Source organism: Eutrigla gurnardus, assembly GCF_963514095.1.
Source record: "Eutrigla gurnardus genome assembly, chromosome: 23".
Classification (NCBI taxonomy): domain Eukaryota; kingdom Metazoa; phylum Chordata; class Actinopteri; order Perciformes; family Triglidae; genus Eutrigla; species Eutrigla gurnardus.
The window spans coordinates 6,778,263-6,797,756 of NC_139934.1; the positions used below are offsets into that span (position 1 = coordinate 6,778,263).

Genomic DNA, 19,494 nt, shown 5'->3' on the forward strand with positions numbered 1-19,494 from the left:
GTGAAACTCAATGACTCAGAACGCCTCGACTGTTGAAAACTCATTCATGCTGTCGTTTGTTTCACCGTGGCTCGTCGCAGGCTCACAGCATGGGGCTGGGAAACAAGTTCAAGGAGGTGAAGAAGGCCTACACTGAAGCCAACAAACTTCTCGGAGACCTCATTAAGGTAAAGTGACTGTTTGTCTGTTTTTTCTGTGCCGACTGTAGTAAAAAAAAAGCAGCGTCTGCTATTCTGTGCTGTCTGGATTTTCCTTCCTCGACCTCTGCAGGAAGTCTTCCTCTCCCCACTGTTTTATAGTTCTGCCCTGTCCTTACATGTTTTTACTCTAAGTTGGCAAATTGTCCCTAATTCCTACCGGTCATTAACTTAACTTTAATGACAGCGGGGTGCTTTCATTCCACCATGCTGCTGTGCTGCGCCTTGTATTTCTATTTAAATTTCCAGTGGACTAGTTCATTAATCGTAGCCGTGGAGACGGAGCTCTGTTGCCAATTTGGTCGTCAACAATTTCATTCTCACCTCCATCTTTGCTTTTTGTTGTTGTTTGTTTTTCATTACCTTTCATTAATCCCCTTGTTTTTCCTCCTCCCTTCATTATTTACCATCACAGCTTAGTAATAGAATCCTCTTTTTCTCTCCTCGCTCTCTAATTATTCACTCCTCCAGTTTGCATTCTCCGTCTTTATGAAGCCGCACTCTTTTTCCTTCACCTTTTGTCTTTCCTCACACATTCCTTCCCCAGACATCTGTCTTATTTTGCTCTCTCTGCATGGAGACTGTCCATCACTTTACCTCTTTCTTTTCTTATTCTTTCTTTTCCCTTCGCGGGTCCCGTTCTCCTCCATCAATTCATCTCCCCGAACTCTATCAGTTCAATTAAGACTCACTCAGCCTGCTTCGCTGCACAAGCCAATGTTGGCTTAATGTGCCGACGGGCGCCGCTCCGCTCTCTGTTGTGTCCTCTGAGGCTGGCGTGGGCTGCGTCCCTCACACGGAGGGGTGTGTGCTTATGGACGTTGACCATGGTCGGACCTGTGGGTGAAGGACATCACATTGTGCTGCTGAGCATCCAGTGAAAAACTCCAGTCCGTCAGACTCCACGGACGTGATTCGAAATCATAAAGGGCCTCCGTTCAGCGAAATGAAAGCGTATTAAAGAGATCCTCTTGAGTTTTCCATCGGCGTTAATGCTGATTTGATTAGTCTGTTGAGGAAGTTTGAGGCCGGAAAGCAGCCCGAGCATGAGAGTAGAGGAAGCTCTGTTTCCACAGAGACCAGGACCACGTCTGACCTCTGCGGTCGTGGTGGAAAGTGCAGTGTCGTTAGTCCGCAAGGTCACTTTCCTCATAATCGTCTCTGAAATGTCAAACGGTGAAAAATATCCGTCACAAGTCCCTTTAAGCTCCTGATGGTATCTTTAAAGGAATAGTTTGACATTTTGGAGAAATGTTTTGCTTTCCTGCTGAGAGTGAGATGAGAAGATTGATACCGCTCTCCTCACGTTTGAAGTCTTGTTGTTGCGATGAGATTGCCAAGCGACTTATTTTTTTAGTATTTCCCAAAACGGTGCACCGTTCCTTTAAATGTCTTAAATTCTTTCTTTCCGTTTTGTCTTTCCTGCTCAGCTTCGTCCGTCTCAAAATGTAGGACAAGTGTTTGTGTCTTTCCACGTTTACCTAACTTAATCTGTCACTTCCCCTTCGCCATCACAGACACGAACACTGACCCTCCTCACTCGGAGGTGCAGCGCCTCCTCGTATCGCCTGTGGGGCTGCAGATGCTCTTCTCTCTTTGGCTCCGTCTCTCCTCCCCCCGTCCATTCCTTTATCCCTCCCTCCCTCCCTCCCTCTCTCTCTTAATCACCCCGTCTGCTGTCTCCCCCCCCCTCCTCCACTTTCATCTCCTCCTCCATCGCTCCCTCCCACCACCTCTCATTTCGATTAGACTTCGTTCATGTATCCCTAATCTTTCTATCATTTCTCCGCCTCCTCCTCCCCCCACGCCGAGCCTCTTGTTATCGCTCCCTCTCTCCCGTCTCCTCCTCCTCCTCCTCGTCTGACAGGTACCATCCTTCACTCTGCTTCGCTGGCCGGCGTTGTAGTTTGTAGAGTGTGTGTTTATTGTATTCGCCTTCCCCGGCGACGCAAGCACGCTCTTCCGGATGATATAACCCCTTCGCCCATTAGGGGAGTTCAGCTTTGGATAGAGTTGCACTTTACAGCAAATTCAAGCAAAAATACTGAGACAGATGACACACAAACACACACTCCAGATTTCGGTTGCCAGGAGCGTGGAGTCGTGGCAGACCACTTAGCGGGAGCTGCACTCTCACTGTGAAAGTGAGAAAGATGGAGGGAAGGTGAGGGAGGTAGCGAGGATAGAAGGAGGGCCCGGTCAGGGCGGAGAGATCGGAGGTGGACGAGCGTGAAACGGGTCTCGTGTGTCAGGTGTGAGGAACTACGTGAGGTTTAAGTGGCGGTGAGAGCGGGGCACGGAGAGATCAGAGTGCTGCTGCATGCTGGGGGTAAAGAAGGAGCGATGGCGGTAGCTGGGTAGCCAAGCTGGAGTTGAAACTGCTTCGAAGATAGATCTTCGGATTTTCTACAAGATTGTAAAATATTTGTCCAGTATTTATGATTATAGAGGACCTTTTTCATGTTGTGCCAACAGGGAGTGAGAATGTCAAATATCTCTTCATCTATGGACACATTCATGTTCCCCAGAGGATGAATCCCACTGACCAAATATCTGCAAAACTAATGACATCACCAGCCTCAGTGCGTTTACATTGCACAGTAGTACAGACTTTATTATATAGATGTTTTATAGAATATAAAAACATATAAATGCAATATTGTTGCTGCACACAAAATGACTTTCATGGATTTTCACATCATTCAAGCCTGAACACAACATAAAAGCCTTGTTGTTAGAGCTTAAAAACCTTTATTGTGACACCACCCTTTAGGAAAATAACACTTACTTCACCTTGACTGCTAAAGATAAAAAAAATAATAATTTTGAATAAAAAGAACGAGCGTTATATCCCCACAAAGCTGCTGGTGTGGCTGTAGACTGAACACCAGCTGAATACTGTGGTATTATTACACCACATGTAGTAGTTTTTTTGATGGGCTAGCATCGCTGTGAGACTGTGAGGGATCAGCAGTGAAGAGTGAAGAGTCTGAGCTCAGCGACACACGGGAACCCAGAAGAATCTGATGGTTTTCCTCCCCCTGCTCGACAGGATGTGATTTACCTCACCCCTCGTCCAGAAATATAGAAACGCTTGCACATCATATATAGCTCATGGTTGGAAATAAGATTTCCCCTTCCTTTATGTGTGAGGCACCTAGAGAGAGTTGGAGTGGGTGATTCATCAACGGAGATTGATAATGAGAGGAACACTGTGGATAAAAGGAAAATAAATATTTGGTCGGGGGGATGTGGGAAAAGAGAGATGGGCTTTAGGATAGAGGTGATTCACGAGGAAGGAGTAAAAGGCTCAACATCTCGGCTGTTAGCATGAAGACAGAAGATGGTAGTTAGGTGAGTTAGAGCGGGATGGAGGAAGAAGGATGGCTCACCAGGACGGATAATAAAGAGAAAAGTAACACTTCTTCACCCCAAAGAAAGAGGAGAAAAATGTCCTCCGGAGACGGAGGAAACAATGGAGGGACGAGCCGCCGCACGGAGGTGGACGAGGAATGCACAGTCATGCCGCTCTCTTGTGTTCAAGATGGATTTGGAGGCGACTCAGCAGCGAGCTTTTGTTCCACAGCAATACCAAGTTAATGGCCTCTCCGGGGGATCCCGGCGGCCCATTCAAATCCGGGCCTTTCTGTAAACATTCCTTTCTGTAAGAGAAATGGATCATTATCGCCTCCGCCGTTCACGAACCCAATCAAACTCGCTGGAAGGGAAGTGCACGCTTGTTTCTAGCAGCGGGAAAGCGTCTCGTTCGAGGGAAGCCTTGATTTTTGCTTGAAAGGCTTTGAAAACAGGTGGTTGAGGACAACCTGGAAGAAACATCATGTATGCATTAAAACATACATCTCCCATGGTGCATTCTGGCCTGGAAACTCCACTCATCCAGGTTCGTGTAAATGAAAGATTACGATGAAGTAAACAGTTTGACTTTTGGGTAAATGCCGTAACCATGGCAGCGTGTTTTGTTCTCCTCGGTGCTCCGATTTGCACCACCGGCTCCGGCCCTTTCACTCGGGCCGAGGCTCATGGGCGATAGCAAATGTGAGGCGGAGACGCCTGCCATCCCCCTTGTTAACCTGCCCCCCCTCCCTCCCCCATCCCTCAGTAGCAGGGAGAGTGCGAGGGCGGCGGGGTCGCTCAGTTGAATATGTTTGGCTCGTCTGCCCGAGTCATTGACGGCTCTGAAATATCAGCAGCCTCTCTGTGCCGGGTATTGATAAATCCATGGCGCTGTCCGTGGTGCTGAAGTAGCAGAAAGATTAGTAATTGCAACTTTTCTCTCCGAGTCCCTCTACTTCTGTCGGTTTCCTCTCAGATCCATAATGTTTTCTAAACTATACAGCCGGGGAAGAGAATGTACTCGGTCTGTCCCCCAGCAGGAAAAAAAAAAAAAAAGACAAATTGCCTTGTTGCCCGTGGGTAATGTAGTATTTACTGATGCCCAAGTGACAGAAAAGTTTGAAGGATCCAATCCAGCGGCTGTAGTAAAGCTATAGGAGTTTTTACTCTTATGCCCAGCCACATATTGTACGTTTACTATGTTTTATAGGAAAATATGCACAGAACCAATGAAAATGTGACTCTTTCTGCTTCATATTATTACAACTAACACTCTGTTTAAAAGAGTGACATTCTGTTAAATCTGCCAACAATATCCCGAGGAAGAATCACGGTGAGATCTTTGACAAACATTATTTAACTTTACAGACTAATTGCCATTGTACTCCGAGCGGAGGCAGCACTGTTGACAAAAGACAATATTATACTAGCACTCCTGTTGAAAGTGCTTCAGGTCGGTTTATCTTACGGCGTAGCATGCTATCCATTTCCACTGATGTGTTAGCACTCGTGGCATTTACTCCCTACAGTGAGTTAGATTGGTAGTCCTGTTATCTCCAGACACCAAAGGCACTTTACACAAACACACACACACACACACACGCGTCGTACAAAGACTAAAGTAATCTCAGGAGATCAGATAGCCTATGAGCACGGAGCCCCGGGGGGGTTGTGATAATCCCAGAGCGCACTTCAGCTTCAACATCTCTTAGAAATAGGCGACAAGTTGTCTTTGGGGAATGTCAATTTCAGCTGTATTATTTTTTTTATATTTATCTGACAACAAAAGTGCACTAATTGTTACATAAATAGGCGTCTTCTGACCTTCAGTGCTGAAGTTTACGGCTCGTTCAAATGAGGCGTAAAGGTCATTTTTGGATTTCAACCTTGACAGAAAGTTACCCAACGGTGTTTTTTTAAATGTTTTATTAATGGGTCATATTAATTGACCCCATGTCTCCCTCTTTAATAGTCTGAATACTAAATGGAAGTGACCGGGAAGCCTTAAATCTGCGACTCCATTCATTACCATAGAAGAGTAATGTGTACAATTTGATATTTGCATCAGTGTCCTGTTCGCAGTCGCCCCCAAAAAAAAGACTCCACTTATCACCGTTATGCTAATAGGAGATATTACCATAATGATATGCCATTATAAATAATGAACGTGTGAATACATGTGACTTTAATTAATGTTTGCCTCGCTCTTTATTTCTCAGGTTCAGTCCGTTTTCTCAGGGAGAACCTGTGAGGTTTAGAGTCGGAGTGATTAAAGAGACGATGGATCTCGGCCTCCTTCTTTTCTTTTCTCCGGGTCACTAAATCTTCATCGACAGCATCTCCATTAAAACAAAGACTTTTCTCTGTTGGTGATGTGCCTTCATACCTGCCGACAGGAAAACACACTCCTTAAGAGGAAAAGGAAAAGCAAGAAGGGGAACTAATATAATCTCTGTGTGGTTTTTCAGATTAAAAGGCCAGTGGTCACGTACCAGAGAGCAATAACACCTCTCTCCGAGATATCATCTCTTAGAGCTTGTGCTCCGTCTGCGGTGGAATAGAAATACTTTACTTCGAGGGCTTTAGGATATTAGCTCTTCTCTTTACGCTCCACCTTTCTCTTTTCCTAACAAAAAACAATTCAGGATTTAACATGATACGTTCTGAACTCTCAACTGTGTTGTGCCTTTAGAGGAAATGTATTATTTGGCATTTTTTATCCTTCAACTTTGTGAAACTTCTCTGAGAATTAATTATTTGAATCATCTTTGAGTCATGACTTTCATTTCTAATGTTCTCTCTCAATTGTGGATGCTATTTTTCCGATTTCCAAACTATTTTATGGGCCTTTCAAATAAAAAATACTATTTAAAAAGAGGGGAAGGACAGAGAAGGGGAGAGAGAGTGGAAGGTTATGAAATAAACAGAGATTTTTAACCTTTTTTTTTAGTTTTGAGTAGAAATATGGAGGATATTGCGAGTTAGATATCCTAAAAAGGTGTTGACGACGTCAAAATGATCTATTATATAATTGTATTATCTCTCCCAGGTGACTCCATCCTCTAAGATCGTGGGTGACTTGGCCCAGTTCATGGTGCAGAACAACCTGAGCCGGGCCGAGGTGGAGGAGAGGGCGGACGAGCTGTCCTTCCCCCTGTCTGTGGTGGAGTTCCTGCAGGGATACATCGGGATCCCGCACGGAGGGTTCCCGGAGCCCTTCAGATCCAAGGTACAGTACTTTATACACCATTTAACACCTATCGACTAAGTAAAATGCAAACAAAACATTCCCTTAGATTGTTTTGTAACCAACAAAGATACCAAACCCACATCCGTCCTCCCCTTTGTTTCCGCTGACGTCCTGTCACCCTCGTCTCCACGTCGTCCTTCCTCTCCCCGTCTCCGTAAACACGCGTACGGAGATTATTCCATCAAATGTTTGTCATTTAGCTTCCCAGTCAGTCCCACTCTCGCCAATCACAGGGAGATATTTCCCCTTTTGACACACTCTATACAAGCCGCTGCATCTCTATCAGCATCTCTATCTAAAAACGGCAGCGTGGGAGTCATTCCTATTAATCCAACAGGATCACGCATCACTTCCGCGTTCATTCAAATCTTTTATTTTCAGTCTGCGCCGGAGTATTTGATGCCGAGGGAGGCTTGTGCATTTCTTAGGCAATTCAGCCTCTACTTAATGCACACCAAGAGGCTGAAGAAGTCTCTCCGTCGCTCTGATTCAGTTAAAGTTTGACTGTTTTCATTCTCACTCATTGTGTGAACACCTGTGTTTACATGCAAGCTGTACCTTTGAGATCAATCTTATTAAGGAGTACGTTTAGAGTATCACTAGCCCAAGTAAGTTAGAGAAAATCTTTATTTTTTATTAAACTATTTTCCGGCAATCGAAGCATTTCCTCATCTTTGTTTGTAAGGACGATGGATGGGGAGTCGAGGCCTGGAGGGGAAGAATAGGGAAGCCATGGGAAACAAAGGGAATTCAAGAAAAACACGATTAGGGGGCGCCGAACTCGGAGAGAAAAGGACGAGGCGACAAAAAGACAGAGTGGGTGTTTTAGAGTGGGTTCCAAGGGAAATGTGGAGAAAGAGCAAATAACCTTGAAGGAAGAGTTTGTCTTTCCTTCATTTGTGAACACACACACACACACACACACACACACAGTCACTATTTGTCTCGCACACTTAAACAATCGGTTCAGGTGTAAGACAACCGCCGAGGACGCCGCGTTAATGAGCGGGGATTCAAATGAGTCAGCGAAAAGTGAGTCAGCAATCTTTGAATCTCACACACACACATGTGATCCACACTTGTCACGTTAGAATGACTGAAGCCATAATAAAACATCGAATTGTAGACACAGGAAGCCTCACTATTAGCTGCTTCTGTCTGTTTGCTGAATCAGACCGAAAACAGGCCAATTGTTTGGATGGAGAGCCGTGCAAACGCAGTGTCATCAACGTGGCTGAAATATCCGCCGACATAAAAACAAACCGCCGGCCCTAAAGGCAAAAAACGCCTGTATCTCCACATAATCTCTCCTCCCCGACGTTATTATTAGCAGCCTCCGATCGATCGCCTCCACAAGTTGTGTCAGATACCAACAACCGCGTGGGCAGATAAAATGTCATCGCGGCGGCCTGAACAGCAGCCTCCACTTCCCACAAGCACCCCTTTTTATTCCCTCTATTCTCTCTCTCTGCTGCTTCCAAGACAAAGACGTGTGTGTCACATGGCAGCGCTGCAGCCGCCGTGATTAGCTGGTGACACGACAAAGATAAAGAGTTGACCTCCGCTAGATATCACTGCAGATATCCGGCAGGGTGTCACTTTTATGCAAATAAACATAAAAAACTCCCATTAGGTTTTTCATTCTGTCCCTCCCTCCCGCTCTCTCTCTCCTTTTATAAGAGTCTTCCTCCCCCTCTCGCCCAAAGTCTCTTCAAAGTCTTGACAGACGCATACTTCATACATCCCCTTCACGTCTCATGGGGAAACGTTCACACCCACCACTTAGTAATCCGTTTGTCTCCCCTTCATCTCCCTCCCCCCTTCCCCAGGTGCTGAAGTCCCTCACTCGTATCGAGGGCCGCCCTGGCGCCTCTCTGCCCCCCATGGACTTCAAGGTCCTGGAGGAGGGGCTCCGCTCCGCACACGGCGACGAGATCACCCCCGAGGATGTGATGTCAGCAGCCATGTACCCCAAGGTGTTCCAGGAGTACAAGGAGTTTACCGGTGAGGGGGCGGAGCCTTGTGTTCACATACTGTATAATTCCCCAGGCTTGTGCCGTTGACCCCCGGAGGGGAAGAACACGGACTCACCTGTCTCGGCGGGTGAATTCACATAAAGCACATAGGGGTCCTGGTTCAGCAGCGTGAGGCTTTAATGGGAATCTTTCTGGATGAGTCACAATTTCAAACTCAACTGGAAGTTGCTTAAAGCAGCTGCAGCAACACTCAGCCGCCTGGATTAACACCAGCTTAATTGTTGCTTCCAGGAGTGATGAAATGTGAGCATTAAAGTGGTAGGACCTGTTTTTTTTTTTAAACGAGGAGCTTTAATTGTGTGCAGCTGTCAACTTTAAACACCTCCCTCAATCTTTTCTCATTCCATTCCTGATTATATATATTATATATATATATTTCTCCAATGTTGCTGATTTTAACGTCCTCCCCTCAGCTAACTTTGGTCCGGTGGACTGCCTCAGCACCAGACTATTCCTCGATGGACCCAAGATCGCAGAGGAGTTTGAGGTAAACGCCGTCATGCAACTCGCCGTTTAACGTCATTAGACTGTAATTTGCATTATGGGATGCTTGACCGTCGATTGTGGGCTTTTGGTGCAGCACGAAATCACTGATGACATCATTTTTGCAATTTTTTTGGTGGAATTTTTGGGAAAAACTGATTTACACTTAATTTTAAACATTAAGATGAACTCACAAATTACAGCAAAAATACAGTAGGGAATCTGTAAAATCACATTTCATATTATTAATGATGTATTCCATAATTCATGCAGCTCCTTTATTATGTGTAATGCAATAACGGCTCCATGAAATGTTTTTCTCCATCACTGCCGACGAGGTTTGATGCAGAGTCACAGTGAAGATGGCAGGACGGATTTATTAACACTCATCAAGGGAGCAACAAAACCGCATTCCTGATCCCTCCGGCCATCGCGTTGTTCGTCCCACACAGAAATAACAGATTAATTCTGTCGTGATATTTGAGAGTGGGCCGGTGAAAGGCACCGAGGGTCCGCATCTCAGACCCAGAAATATCTCTTATGATGTTGCAGCGAAGGCATAAAACACGAGAGTCGAATCGCTTTTAATGCAAACGAGTGAACGTGAATCCCGAGGAGAATCTTTGAGGAAATACTGACGGTAACCTTTTGCGACAGAAGTCAGAATCTTGACGTCGGATCAAAGAGAAAGTTTCTTTTTACTGTTGAGTCTGTCACTCATTTCTTACTTGGAGCTGCTTTTCTTTAAGGCTTCTCCTTACTTTAACAGGGTTTTCTTTACACTTCCACACAGACTCATACGGACCAATGACCCCAATATAATTCAATTAAATTGTATTTTTAGTGTCGTATCTACAACACAAGTCATCTCGGGACACTTAACACATTGCAGTTGTTATGAAAGTAATGTGTTAAGAGGTTGTTTTTTTAAATCCGTGGCACATTTACACAGCGGGACACAGATGGCAGCAGCGTGAAGCCGTCAAACAGGAGGCGGGACGAGTCAGAGATGCTGGCCGTCACATTTCCTGCCTGCAGCCCTGTTTGTGTAGTCGTTTGTGTAGTAGGTTGTGTAGAAGTTTGTGTAGTAGTTTGTGAGGTAACGGGTGTTTCATCTGGACGAATCGAAGCTGAGGATAAATGGAGTTAGCTTGAAGGAGAATTGGTCGTTCCACTTTGTAGTTGCCGTGTCTGTTGTTAAGTTAACTGCATAGGAATCTGTTGCCGGGGGCAACCAGCCAGCTGCTTACAGTATCCATCTACAGTAAATAGTGAGATTTCTCTGTAAATCCAAGCGTTCAAATGAAAAAGCTTCCTGTACAGAATCTAAATCCTTCTGTTCAGTTTGAAGTAAACGTTTCCTAAACGTTCCCTAAACTCTGGATAGGGAACCTGCTTCTAAAGGCAATACATCACCGTGACAACGGTTCCCCTCCTTTCAAAGTCACTGACTCTGTCTTTCAGAGACGAGAGTCTCTCTCAAACAGAACTTTTAAAAGACGTTCTGTGTTGAGCTGCTGACTCATCACTTTAGTTTCAGCTTTTATATCTCTTATATTGTTTTCATAGCTTGTATTAAATATTTCCCTCGAGTTTTTGTGAATTGATGAAATACAAAAAACGTGTACGACGATATGATAGGGGGTCTAAACTCCCTCCAGCCATCTGTTACCTTCCATCAAATCATATTTTCACTACACAAAAAAAGAAGCATGACGACTTTAAATCACAAAAATAATAATAATCAGACAATAACATTGTTTTTTTCTCCTTTTGGCAAATTATTACACTCAAAATAGTGAAGCTGAGAGAGTAACTGTATATTTAAGATCATATATTTCATTAACATATTTAATATTTATCTCTCCTCATCATTCACTGACGATAACACGCATCCTCTCATATAAATCAGCCTCCGTCTCCTTTTGATCCGTCCCGTATTCCCCTTTGATTCTCTCATCCAGACTCAGCCGACAGTAACTCAGAGCAGCCGAAGGCAAACGTGTTTAATGACTGCTTGGTTTCACTGCAGCAACACGGTTCTGGGCCTTAATTGATTCTATATTACGAGGGTCACAAGGCCACTCTTCTGTTGTATTATTATTATCATCAAAGAAAGCTGCATTCATTGCTTTGATGGAGAATTGACACCGAGACACACGAGGCTGGAGATCCACAGTCTTTCTTTTAAAATTCCTACTACATACTTAATGTTTAGCTTGAATATTATCCTCATTATATACATCCAGGGGATTTTACGTCTGCATTTATCCCATCCTGAGCGTTAAGCTTCCACACAGACTCACTCACTTCCCAACTTGCCTGTCACACTTTAGCGTTCCTTAGCAGTGAAATGGATTTGCTCACTGACACTTATTTAAATAACCTTGGATTTAACACATCTTAGTGGCTCTGTTAGCCCTTTTTTTCTCTCTCTCTCTTCCTCTCTCTAAGTGTTCTTGTCATTCAATTATTCCCCAAATGCAGAGCTGTTGTTTTTGTTTTGCCGCCATCGCCGCTCACCTTCCCTCGCCGCCGTTTATCTCATCTCCGATCGTCTGAGCCCGCTGTCATCTTCGGAACGACGCGCTCGTCATTCAGAAACAAAACCAGCTGCCTCCCGACTGCAGGAAGCCCGGCGAGCGGCGCCGAGAGGCTAAATCGGGGCTGATATCATCTCCTAGTATTTGTTAGAAGCTGCGTTTTTGTGGCTTAACCCTGAATCCAGTGAATTACAATAATCTACGTTGGTGGATATAAAAGCATGAATGACCTTCTGGAGAGAGAAAAGGAAAAAAAACAACTATTTCTTCAAATGAAAGCTCAAATATTACAGGTTTCTGGCTTGGATTCACAGCGGGCTAAAAGTTTGTTCATCTAATCTATTTTTTAATTAGTTGGATGGACTTTAGATGACCAGACAGAATGATTTCAGATTTATTTTCATTTAGCCGGAGAAGGTTTTTCTCTGTTTTCCACAAAGGTGTTTCTGACCGACAAGATAATAACCGATGAAAATTGCCTCCTTCACTGTTTAATGGGACATAAATGTGTGTGTCATCCACAATATAATAACGGTGCTGAATGCTGCGTTTATGAATGATATATATCCCAGTGGCAGCTGTTTACACAGAGGAACAGGATGGAGCTATTACTGTAGAAACTCTCCGTTCACGTGTTCCACTCAATCAGTTGGCAGATCCATTTATTTCATTGTTGTTTGTGTGACGTTAGAAACAACATTCGCCTCTAATCAAAGAAGCAATTTATTTGAACCGCGTCGCAGTAATTGCTTCGGATTCTGACCTGCGGAACATATGGAAACACTCCCACATACAAAACCTACTTACTATACTCAGACTTGGCTGGTTATTCGATACAATGGGCATTTATGAATTATTTCACAGATTTTTACAACATTCTATGAATTTTGTAAAAAAAAAAATGTAATACCCGGATGTTTGAATTGGAATTAAAAAAGTTACAAAAGTCATAGAATGTTATAAAAACATGATTTTTTTTTTTTTTTTTTTTTTACAAAATAGTCAAAAAAGTATTTTAGAATGTTGTAAAAATAGTTTTAAAATGTCATAAATAACTATCATATCGTATTAACATCACACTCTGAGTATAGGAAGTACAAAATAGTGTTGAAAGTAAAAATTTTCGGAAAAACGTCAAAATTTTACAAAAAAATGTCAGTGAAAAATTCCTATAATGTTGAAAAAATACCTTATCACATAAAGCGTTCCACTAAATGGTTGTCAGATTATGTTATTAATGCAATATAATGTGCAGAAATGCTGCTGTTTTGAAACTAATAATATTTCTCATGATAAAATCAAACATCTGTCTGTGTCCTCGGGTTGATTTCTTTTTGTCTGTATTTGCCGGGGTTCTCGCTCGTTAACTATTAATCATCCTCCAGATTTTCAGCAGCAAATCCAATAGGACTCCAGAGTTATAGGACGAAGATAATAGATTTTTTTTCCCTGTTAAATTGGCTGCAATCTAAAATTGTCACGGTTGCGGCCGCCGTCCATCACATGACTCTCGACTCTTGTTTAGAACAAAAGCTCTCGTGAATCACACAGCAGGATTCCTTATCAGAAAACCAATCGAACCTCCAAATCTCTGTTTGGAGCGCTGGCCGAGACCTGGAGCTCGGGAGTTGATGATGTCGCCGTAAGTAGATCCGAAGGCTTTCGCTGTAATCATCCCGTATTGTTCGGCCGCCTCATTTCAAGCCTTTCCCAAATCCAGTTGGAGAGTCTCATCAGCGGGAGAGCGAACAGCGAGACCGAAGGTTTCTCTTTGTGTAGCGACCCCCGTTCATTTTTTTGATGAAATATCATGTTCAATATAATAGTTTTGGAGCTTTTGAAACCAAACAACCACCCATTGATACACACAAACATAACCTCTACCCACACATGCAACACACAGGAAGAAACAGGACCTATATGGCGTGTCCTGGTGACTCACTGTGATATTAATCACGTCGGACGGAAATATAAACACAGATTTACACCCTGTCAGCGCTAATGTGCAGCGACACCGACACACCATCTCATTACTCTCTCGCTGTCATTAATAAAGTCATATACCAGAGGCTCTTCAGTGTCAGAGATGCCGCCGCACCAGATGCATAAGCCGACTAAAAACAGACTCCGTGCTCGAGGCTCCATGGTGAAGAGTGCAGAGACTGTATGGGTGAGAACACATCAGATATGGAACATACATAATGCACAAGAGATGCTATCGCAAATATGGAAATGAGAAGCCGAAACACGGCGGTCAGACCCGGATTTATAGGATTTCATCCACGTTCTGTGGCTTGTGTGGGAGGCGTTGAGAAATCTGTATTCTCTTACCGAGAGATGGACTGATAGAGGTTGATGCCTCGGAGATGGAGAGATGTTTGAGGGAGAAAAATTTTATAAAAGAATGAAAAAATATTTAGCCGTCTATTTGTGAAGTCAGAATTTCATTAATGTATCACGTTTGAATAATTTCCTGTATAAAAAAACAGTAAAGTACATTTTATTTGTGCACTAAATGTACAATATAGACTAGAATATGGAGCTTATACTGAACTGTATACAAGTAGGGCTGCTAATAGGAAATTATAACTTTTTAAACACAACATTCTATGAATTTTGCTGAAGAAAAGTCAGGTTTGGCAAAATTTTACAAAAAAAATCAGGCGACAAAATTCACAGAATGTTGTCAAAATCGTTTTCGTACATCACATCGTATAGCCAGCAAAGTCTGAGTATAGTTAGTACATGTATTGCATAATTTCCAGTAAGTACACAAACAGTAAAGTACATTTTCTACAACTAGAATACAGAGGTAATACTGTATACAATTAGGGGTGCTTATATGGAAGTGGGACACACACAGCAGGGTGACATCTTAGACAAAGTAATCCTCAAATGATTCATAAATCTCATGCAAGTCTTCAAAGGAGACTCACACTGTATATTTCATGGGAGCAGTTGTGAGCAGCTGTAACGTGGAAACCTCACCGTCGGTTTCGTGTTTTTGCAAAGTGCCGCCGAGGGCCCGACAAAGCAGCGCGGGCCGGGGAGAAGCCGAGCACGAAGGAGGGAGGAGAGAGGAGGTGTTGTTGTTGTTGTTGCCAGATACAGATTGAGGGGAAAATGATGAAGAGTCGGAGGAGAGGAAGACCGAGGCGGAATGAAACTGAGATCAATACGCGGCAGCACGTATTTCCATCTTTGTGCCGACTCAGTCTGGAGCATCAACAGCCGAGACGGCGATGTGAGATACAGAAAAGGGATGAAAAAAGGTAGCAGAGGTACGACTGATTAAAGAGGAGAGAAGCCAGAAGAGGCAGATGAGGGAAATTAAAAACTGCGTGAGAGACGAGAGTGGCGAAACAAAATAACAATATGAAATTGAAAGCTGTGGAACACGGCACAAAAAAGAGAGATTGAAAGCCAGACTAAGGAAGTTGGACAAATGGAAAGAATCTCCAACCGGTGAGATGAGGTTTTTGAGGCGTGAGATAAATGAAGATGTACAGTGGTTGTTGTCGAGGGAACGACAGACCAGAATGGATATGAGGAGGAGAGAGTGTGTCTGTTGTTGATACAGACAGAAGGATGTCTTTGTCTACAAATGACGCTTTACAGAGAGAGTCCACTTATACTAAAGTCTGGAAGCAGCTTTTATATCCTCCAGGTAGCCTGTCTGTCTCGATATCTTCTCCAGGTAGTAGCCAGGTCCCACATAAAGCACAGCTGTGGTACGTCTTGGCTAAAAATCACTTTTAGGTCAAAAAGATGTCAAAATAAATGTCTTTTTAATGTCTTTTTCCAACATTACAGTCCCATAAAAAGCTGATTTGTGAACAGGCGGGCAGCTGATAATTAAATGTAGCACAATAATAATAAAAAAAAGTTGTAAAGTACAATTTTCTTTTGCAGACATAAAACACTACTTTATTGGATTTATACATGATGTTTAGTTACAATGAGGCTTAATGAGTCGCCCTCATGAATCTGCATGCATGAGGGGAGAAAGGAAGGAGTAAGAAAGGGAAAAACTGTCTCGCTCCACGACCTTCACTTTTTTAATTTCACCAAGCTCTCTCCGATTTGGGAGCCGCGTATTCATTTCCATTTTCTCCTCTCAGGTGGAGCTGGAGAGAGGGAAGATCCTCCACATCAAGGCGCTGGCGCTGGGCGACCTGAACAAGGCCGGCCAGAGGGAGGTCTTCTTTGAGCTGAACGGACAGCTGAGGTCCGTGCTGGTTAAAGACACCGTCGCCATGAAGGTACGTAGAAGGGGTGGAGGGAGAGGAGGGTGCATGTCTGCAGCTGGACAACATATAGATGGGTAAATGAATAAAAACTGATGTTCTCTAGGATTTGAACACGGGGCTCTCGCTATCACAGGTGATATTTATTCCTAGAAATAAATGTGCGTGAGCGGGAGATGGAGATGGAGGCTCAGCGGGGAGGAATGTTTCAATGGGTTTAATGACTGTACGGATGGATCGTTGGCTGGCCGAGCGGTGAAAGGAGGCAGCCGTGTGTGGATGACTCGGATGGATGATCGACAGGACGGACTGGAATGAAATCTCCCCCCTTTTTTTTCCCCCCTCCCAACTCAGGAAATGAAGTTCCATCCCAAGGCTCAGAAATCCATCAAGGGTCAGGTGGGAGCGCCCATGCCTGGAAAAGTCCTGGAGGTCAAAGTTGAAGTGGGATCCAAGGTTAGTTTACTGCTTTACTGCTTTTCTCTCAACATTTATTTTATTTTCATCAGATTTCATCACCTTACTATTCAGATGAATGTCAGTTACTGTTATGATACGTAATGTTAATCAAGAAAAACAGCTGTTTGACCTCCGACTGCGTGTTTTTAATGCTCCGTGAACTCTGTTTCTAATCACGAAAAGGTGGAGAAGGGCCAGCCGCTGTGCGTCCTCTCGGCCATGAAGATGGAGACCGTGGTCAACTCCCCGGTGGCCGGTACCGTTAAGGCCGTTCATGTCACGGCCGACTCGTCCCTGGAGGGATACGACCTGATACTGGAGATCGAGGAGTAGAGGGAGAGGGCCGAGGGACGGGGGGGAGGGAGTAGTCGTAGTAGGTAGTAGGCAGGAGTTAAATCATCAGATTCTGGAAATGGTGAGGTGGAGGAACGGGGGATTTAAAAAAAAAAAACTCATCTGTGGCAGCGCTGACATTTTGGCCCCCAGTTTGATTGTCTGGTTCCACCGGGGACACGACATGAAGCTCCACACACATCCAGAAACCTGATTGGTTGTAAATAGTAGATGATATGACAATCCTAAAATAATGTATTAATTTGATGGGAATTCCTTATAGAATTATACCACTAATCAAAGTCTATTTAATCTCGCAGAAGTTATTAGGTCAAAAATAAAATCTCAATACATTTTTTAATACATCTGTCGACTTGTGGAAAATAACATATCTTTAGAAATTGCACATTTGAATTGTGATACATTCCATTGCACACGTGCTAGTCTTAAATGTAAACGTGTAACACTAGCAGTCGTAACATCTGCTTGCAATTTAAATGCCACAATTTCCTTTTCTATGCTGTTGATGTCGCCTAATATATTCAACGTGATATTAATGACTGCTAAATGGTTTTCCTTGTTCTCGGCAGGAAGGATAGACTTGAGGATGTATTACCAAATCATTTTTTCACATGGGGGGGGGGGGGGGGAAATATCAATGAAGCTCACATCATCAAGTTCTAATATTAGTCACAGTGGAGTGGTTGCATTCGGACACTTTTTCATGGGTAGAAAAATATATATTTTTCTTTGGAGAGACAACAAAGCACACTGAGGCTCACATGGGAGCTGTAGGAGAGAAATCACAATATTTTGTCCAGCTTGTTTTAGATATGTATATGATAAAAGTATATCAGGAAGCACAACAAAGCACCGTTTTTTAGGGTTGAAGGGGACACGGATCTACACGCCAGAAACATCCAATGTTGCACCAAAGTGGGGGGGAAAGGTCTTCTGTTGCTGTATCAGTAATAGTAGGTATATTTTTTATTTTATTTTTGAGAGATCTGTGCTGGTGTTGAAAGAATGTTTCCCCGTTCACACATCTTTAAAATCCCAAAGCCATAAGCGTGTTATGGTTGAAAGGAAGCTGTAGGCCACGTTGGAAACACCTCAAACAGGATTACACGTGGGTTTTTTGCAAAGTACCAACGTTAGTTTGTTTGAATGTGGGGTTTTTTTTTCACAAATCCTGCTGCCCATTAAAACCAATTGAGCCGCATTTGAGGCGTCTTCAGTGTATCTGGTTCTAATGGCGTGACGTTGAGTAAAAAAACACCAGGCAGGGATTATGGTGATTGGTCTTCCTGCTGCTGCACGGGGGGATTTTAAATGCTAGGTGTAAATGGGATTACACGCAGGCATGCGGTGTTATTTTTACTGAGGCTCCGCTCATTAATTTATGAATCAATTCTCTGTCAAATGATGTGAAATTAGCCAGACTAATAAGAGGCTCTGGAGACTCCCAGTGGCAGCACTTGGCTTAATAGTTGTAACGTGTGTGTGTGTGTGTTTGCATAAATGAGTGTAAAGCGTCTGCGTGTGGAAGCAAATATTTAAGACGAAAGCAGCCGTCACCCGTCATTAATGACTTATGTGATGCAAACGAATACTCACGCTAACGCTCGAGTGCTGCCTGGATCGAGAGTAAAAGCCAAGCCAAGTACACGTGGCAGTGCTGTGGCTACGTCTCCATAGTAACGCCGATGATCTCACTCGGGTATAAGATGATGCAGAGAGTTGATATAGATCACATATCGGTTACAGTTGGAGAAAGTCTCCCACTTCACTCGTTGTTTCCCAGCGTTCCCCCCCTCAACCTTTTTTTGAACTATGCATCAATACAGAACTGTAACGCTGCAGTTAATTAGAAAACACTCTCCCCCGACCCGCCGTCACGCCTTTTTTTTGTTCGTAACAATGTAAAGTTCTGTCCTCCTCTCCTCATTGGCTGCTTTTCCTGCATCCGTCTATTTTTTTTCTTCCTCCATCCTTCTCTCTCTTCCCTCGTGTAAAGACGGAGGCATCAACTCATGCAATAATGTGAACCGTATCGCAGTGTTTCTCTGTCTTAGCCAGCAGTGATTATAACAACCGTATATGATAGCGTAACCTTTTAGAGCTCACTGTCGCATAGAGTAGGAAAAAAGGATCTGTGACGTTTCGTTTTTTCATTCTGTTGCTTTCCTTTGTGTTTTTATGAAACCAAACAAACTGTTTATTCTCTCTAAGTTCAGCAGCGACGACCGCCTGCTGATTGAAAAATGTCTCTGTGGAATTTCTGTCAAAATGTTCACTAGTTTTCTTTCGCTGTCTTATTATTTTTTTTTAAACAATCCTAGTTGTGAAATCTACATTTTTTTGTTTAATCATTTTCATTAACTGAGGTAGTTTACATTTAAAGATCTAAGTGTATGTTTAAGTCCAGAGGCTACAAGCTGGAGCGCACAAAAAGGGAAATTAATCATATAAAAGCGATAATTGTTCTTGTTCTATCTGTACTTACAAATAAAGTTAACTAGCTGAAGCTGCATTGTGTTTTGTGTGTATTGCTTATTCTACACATTTCTTAAAGACAAAAGTCATGCTTAG

General features: G+C 43.4%; 1 protein-coding gene across 1 annotated transcript in view; it reads left to right on the forward strand.

The window, feature by feature from the left end:
• The window catches only part of pcxb (pyruvate carboxylase b), a 206,361-nt gene extending 186,928 nt beyond the window's left edge, over positions 1-19,433 (forward strand). The window contains exons 21-27 of the mRNA XM_084002593.1: positions 81-167; positions 6,601-6,780; positions 8,631-8,805; positions 9,251-9,324; positions 15,985-16,125; positions 16,465-16,566; positions 16,753-19,433. Of these exons, the coding sequence (XP_083858719.1) occupies positions 81-167; positions 6,601-6,780; positions 8,631-8,805; positions 9,251-9,324; positions 15,985-16,125; positions 16,465-16,566; positions 16,753-16,902 (909 nt within the window). The 3' untranslated portion in view covers positions 16,903-19,433. The remainder of the gene's footprint in view (positions 1-80; positions 168-6,600; positions 6,781-8,630; positions 8,806-9,250; positions 9,325-15,984; positions 16,126-16,464; positions 16,567-16,752) is intronic.
• The last annotated feature ends 61 nt before the right edge of the window (positions 19,434-19,494 follow it).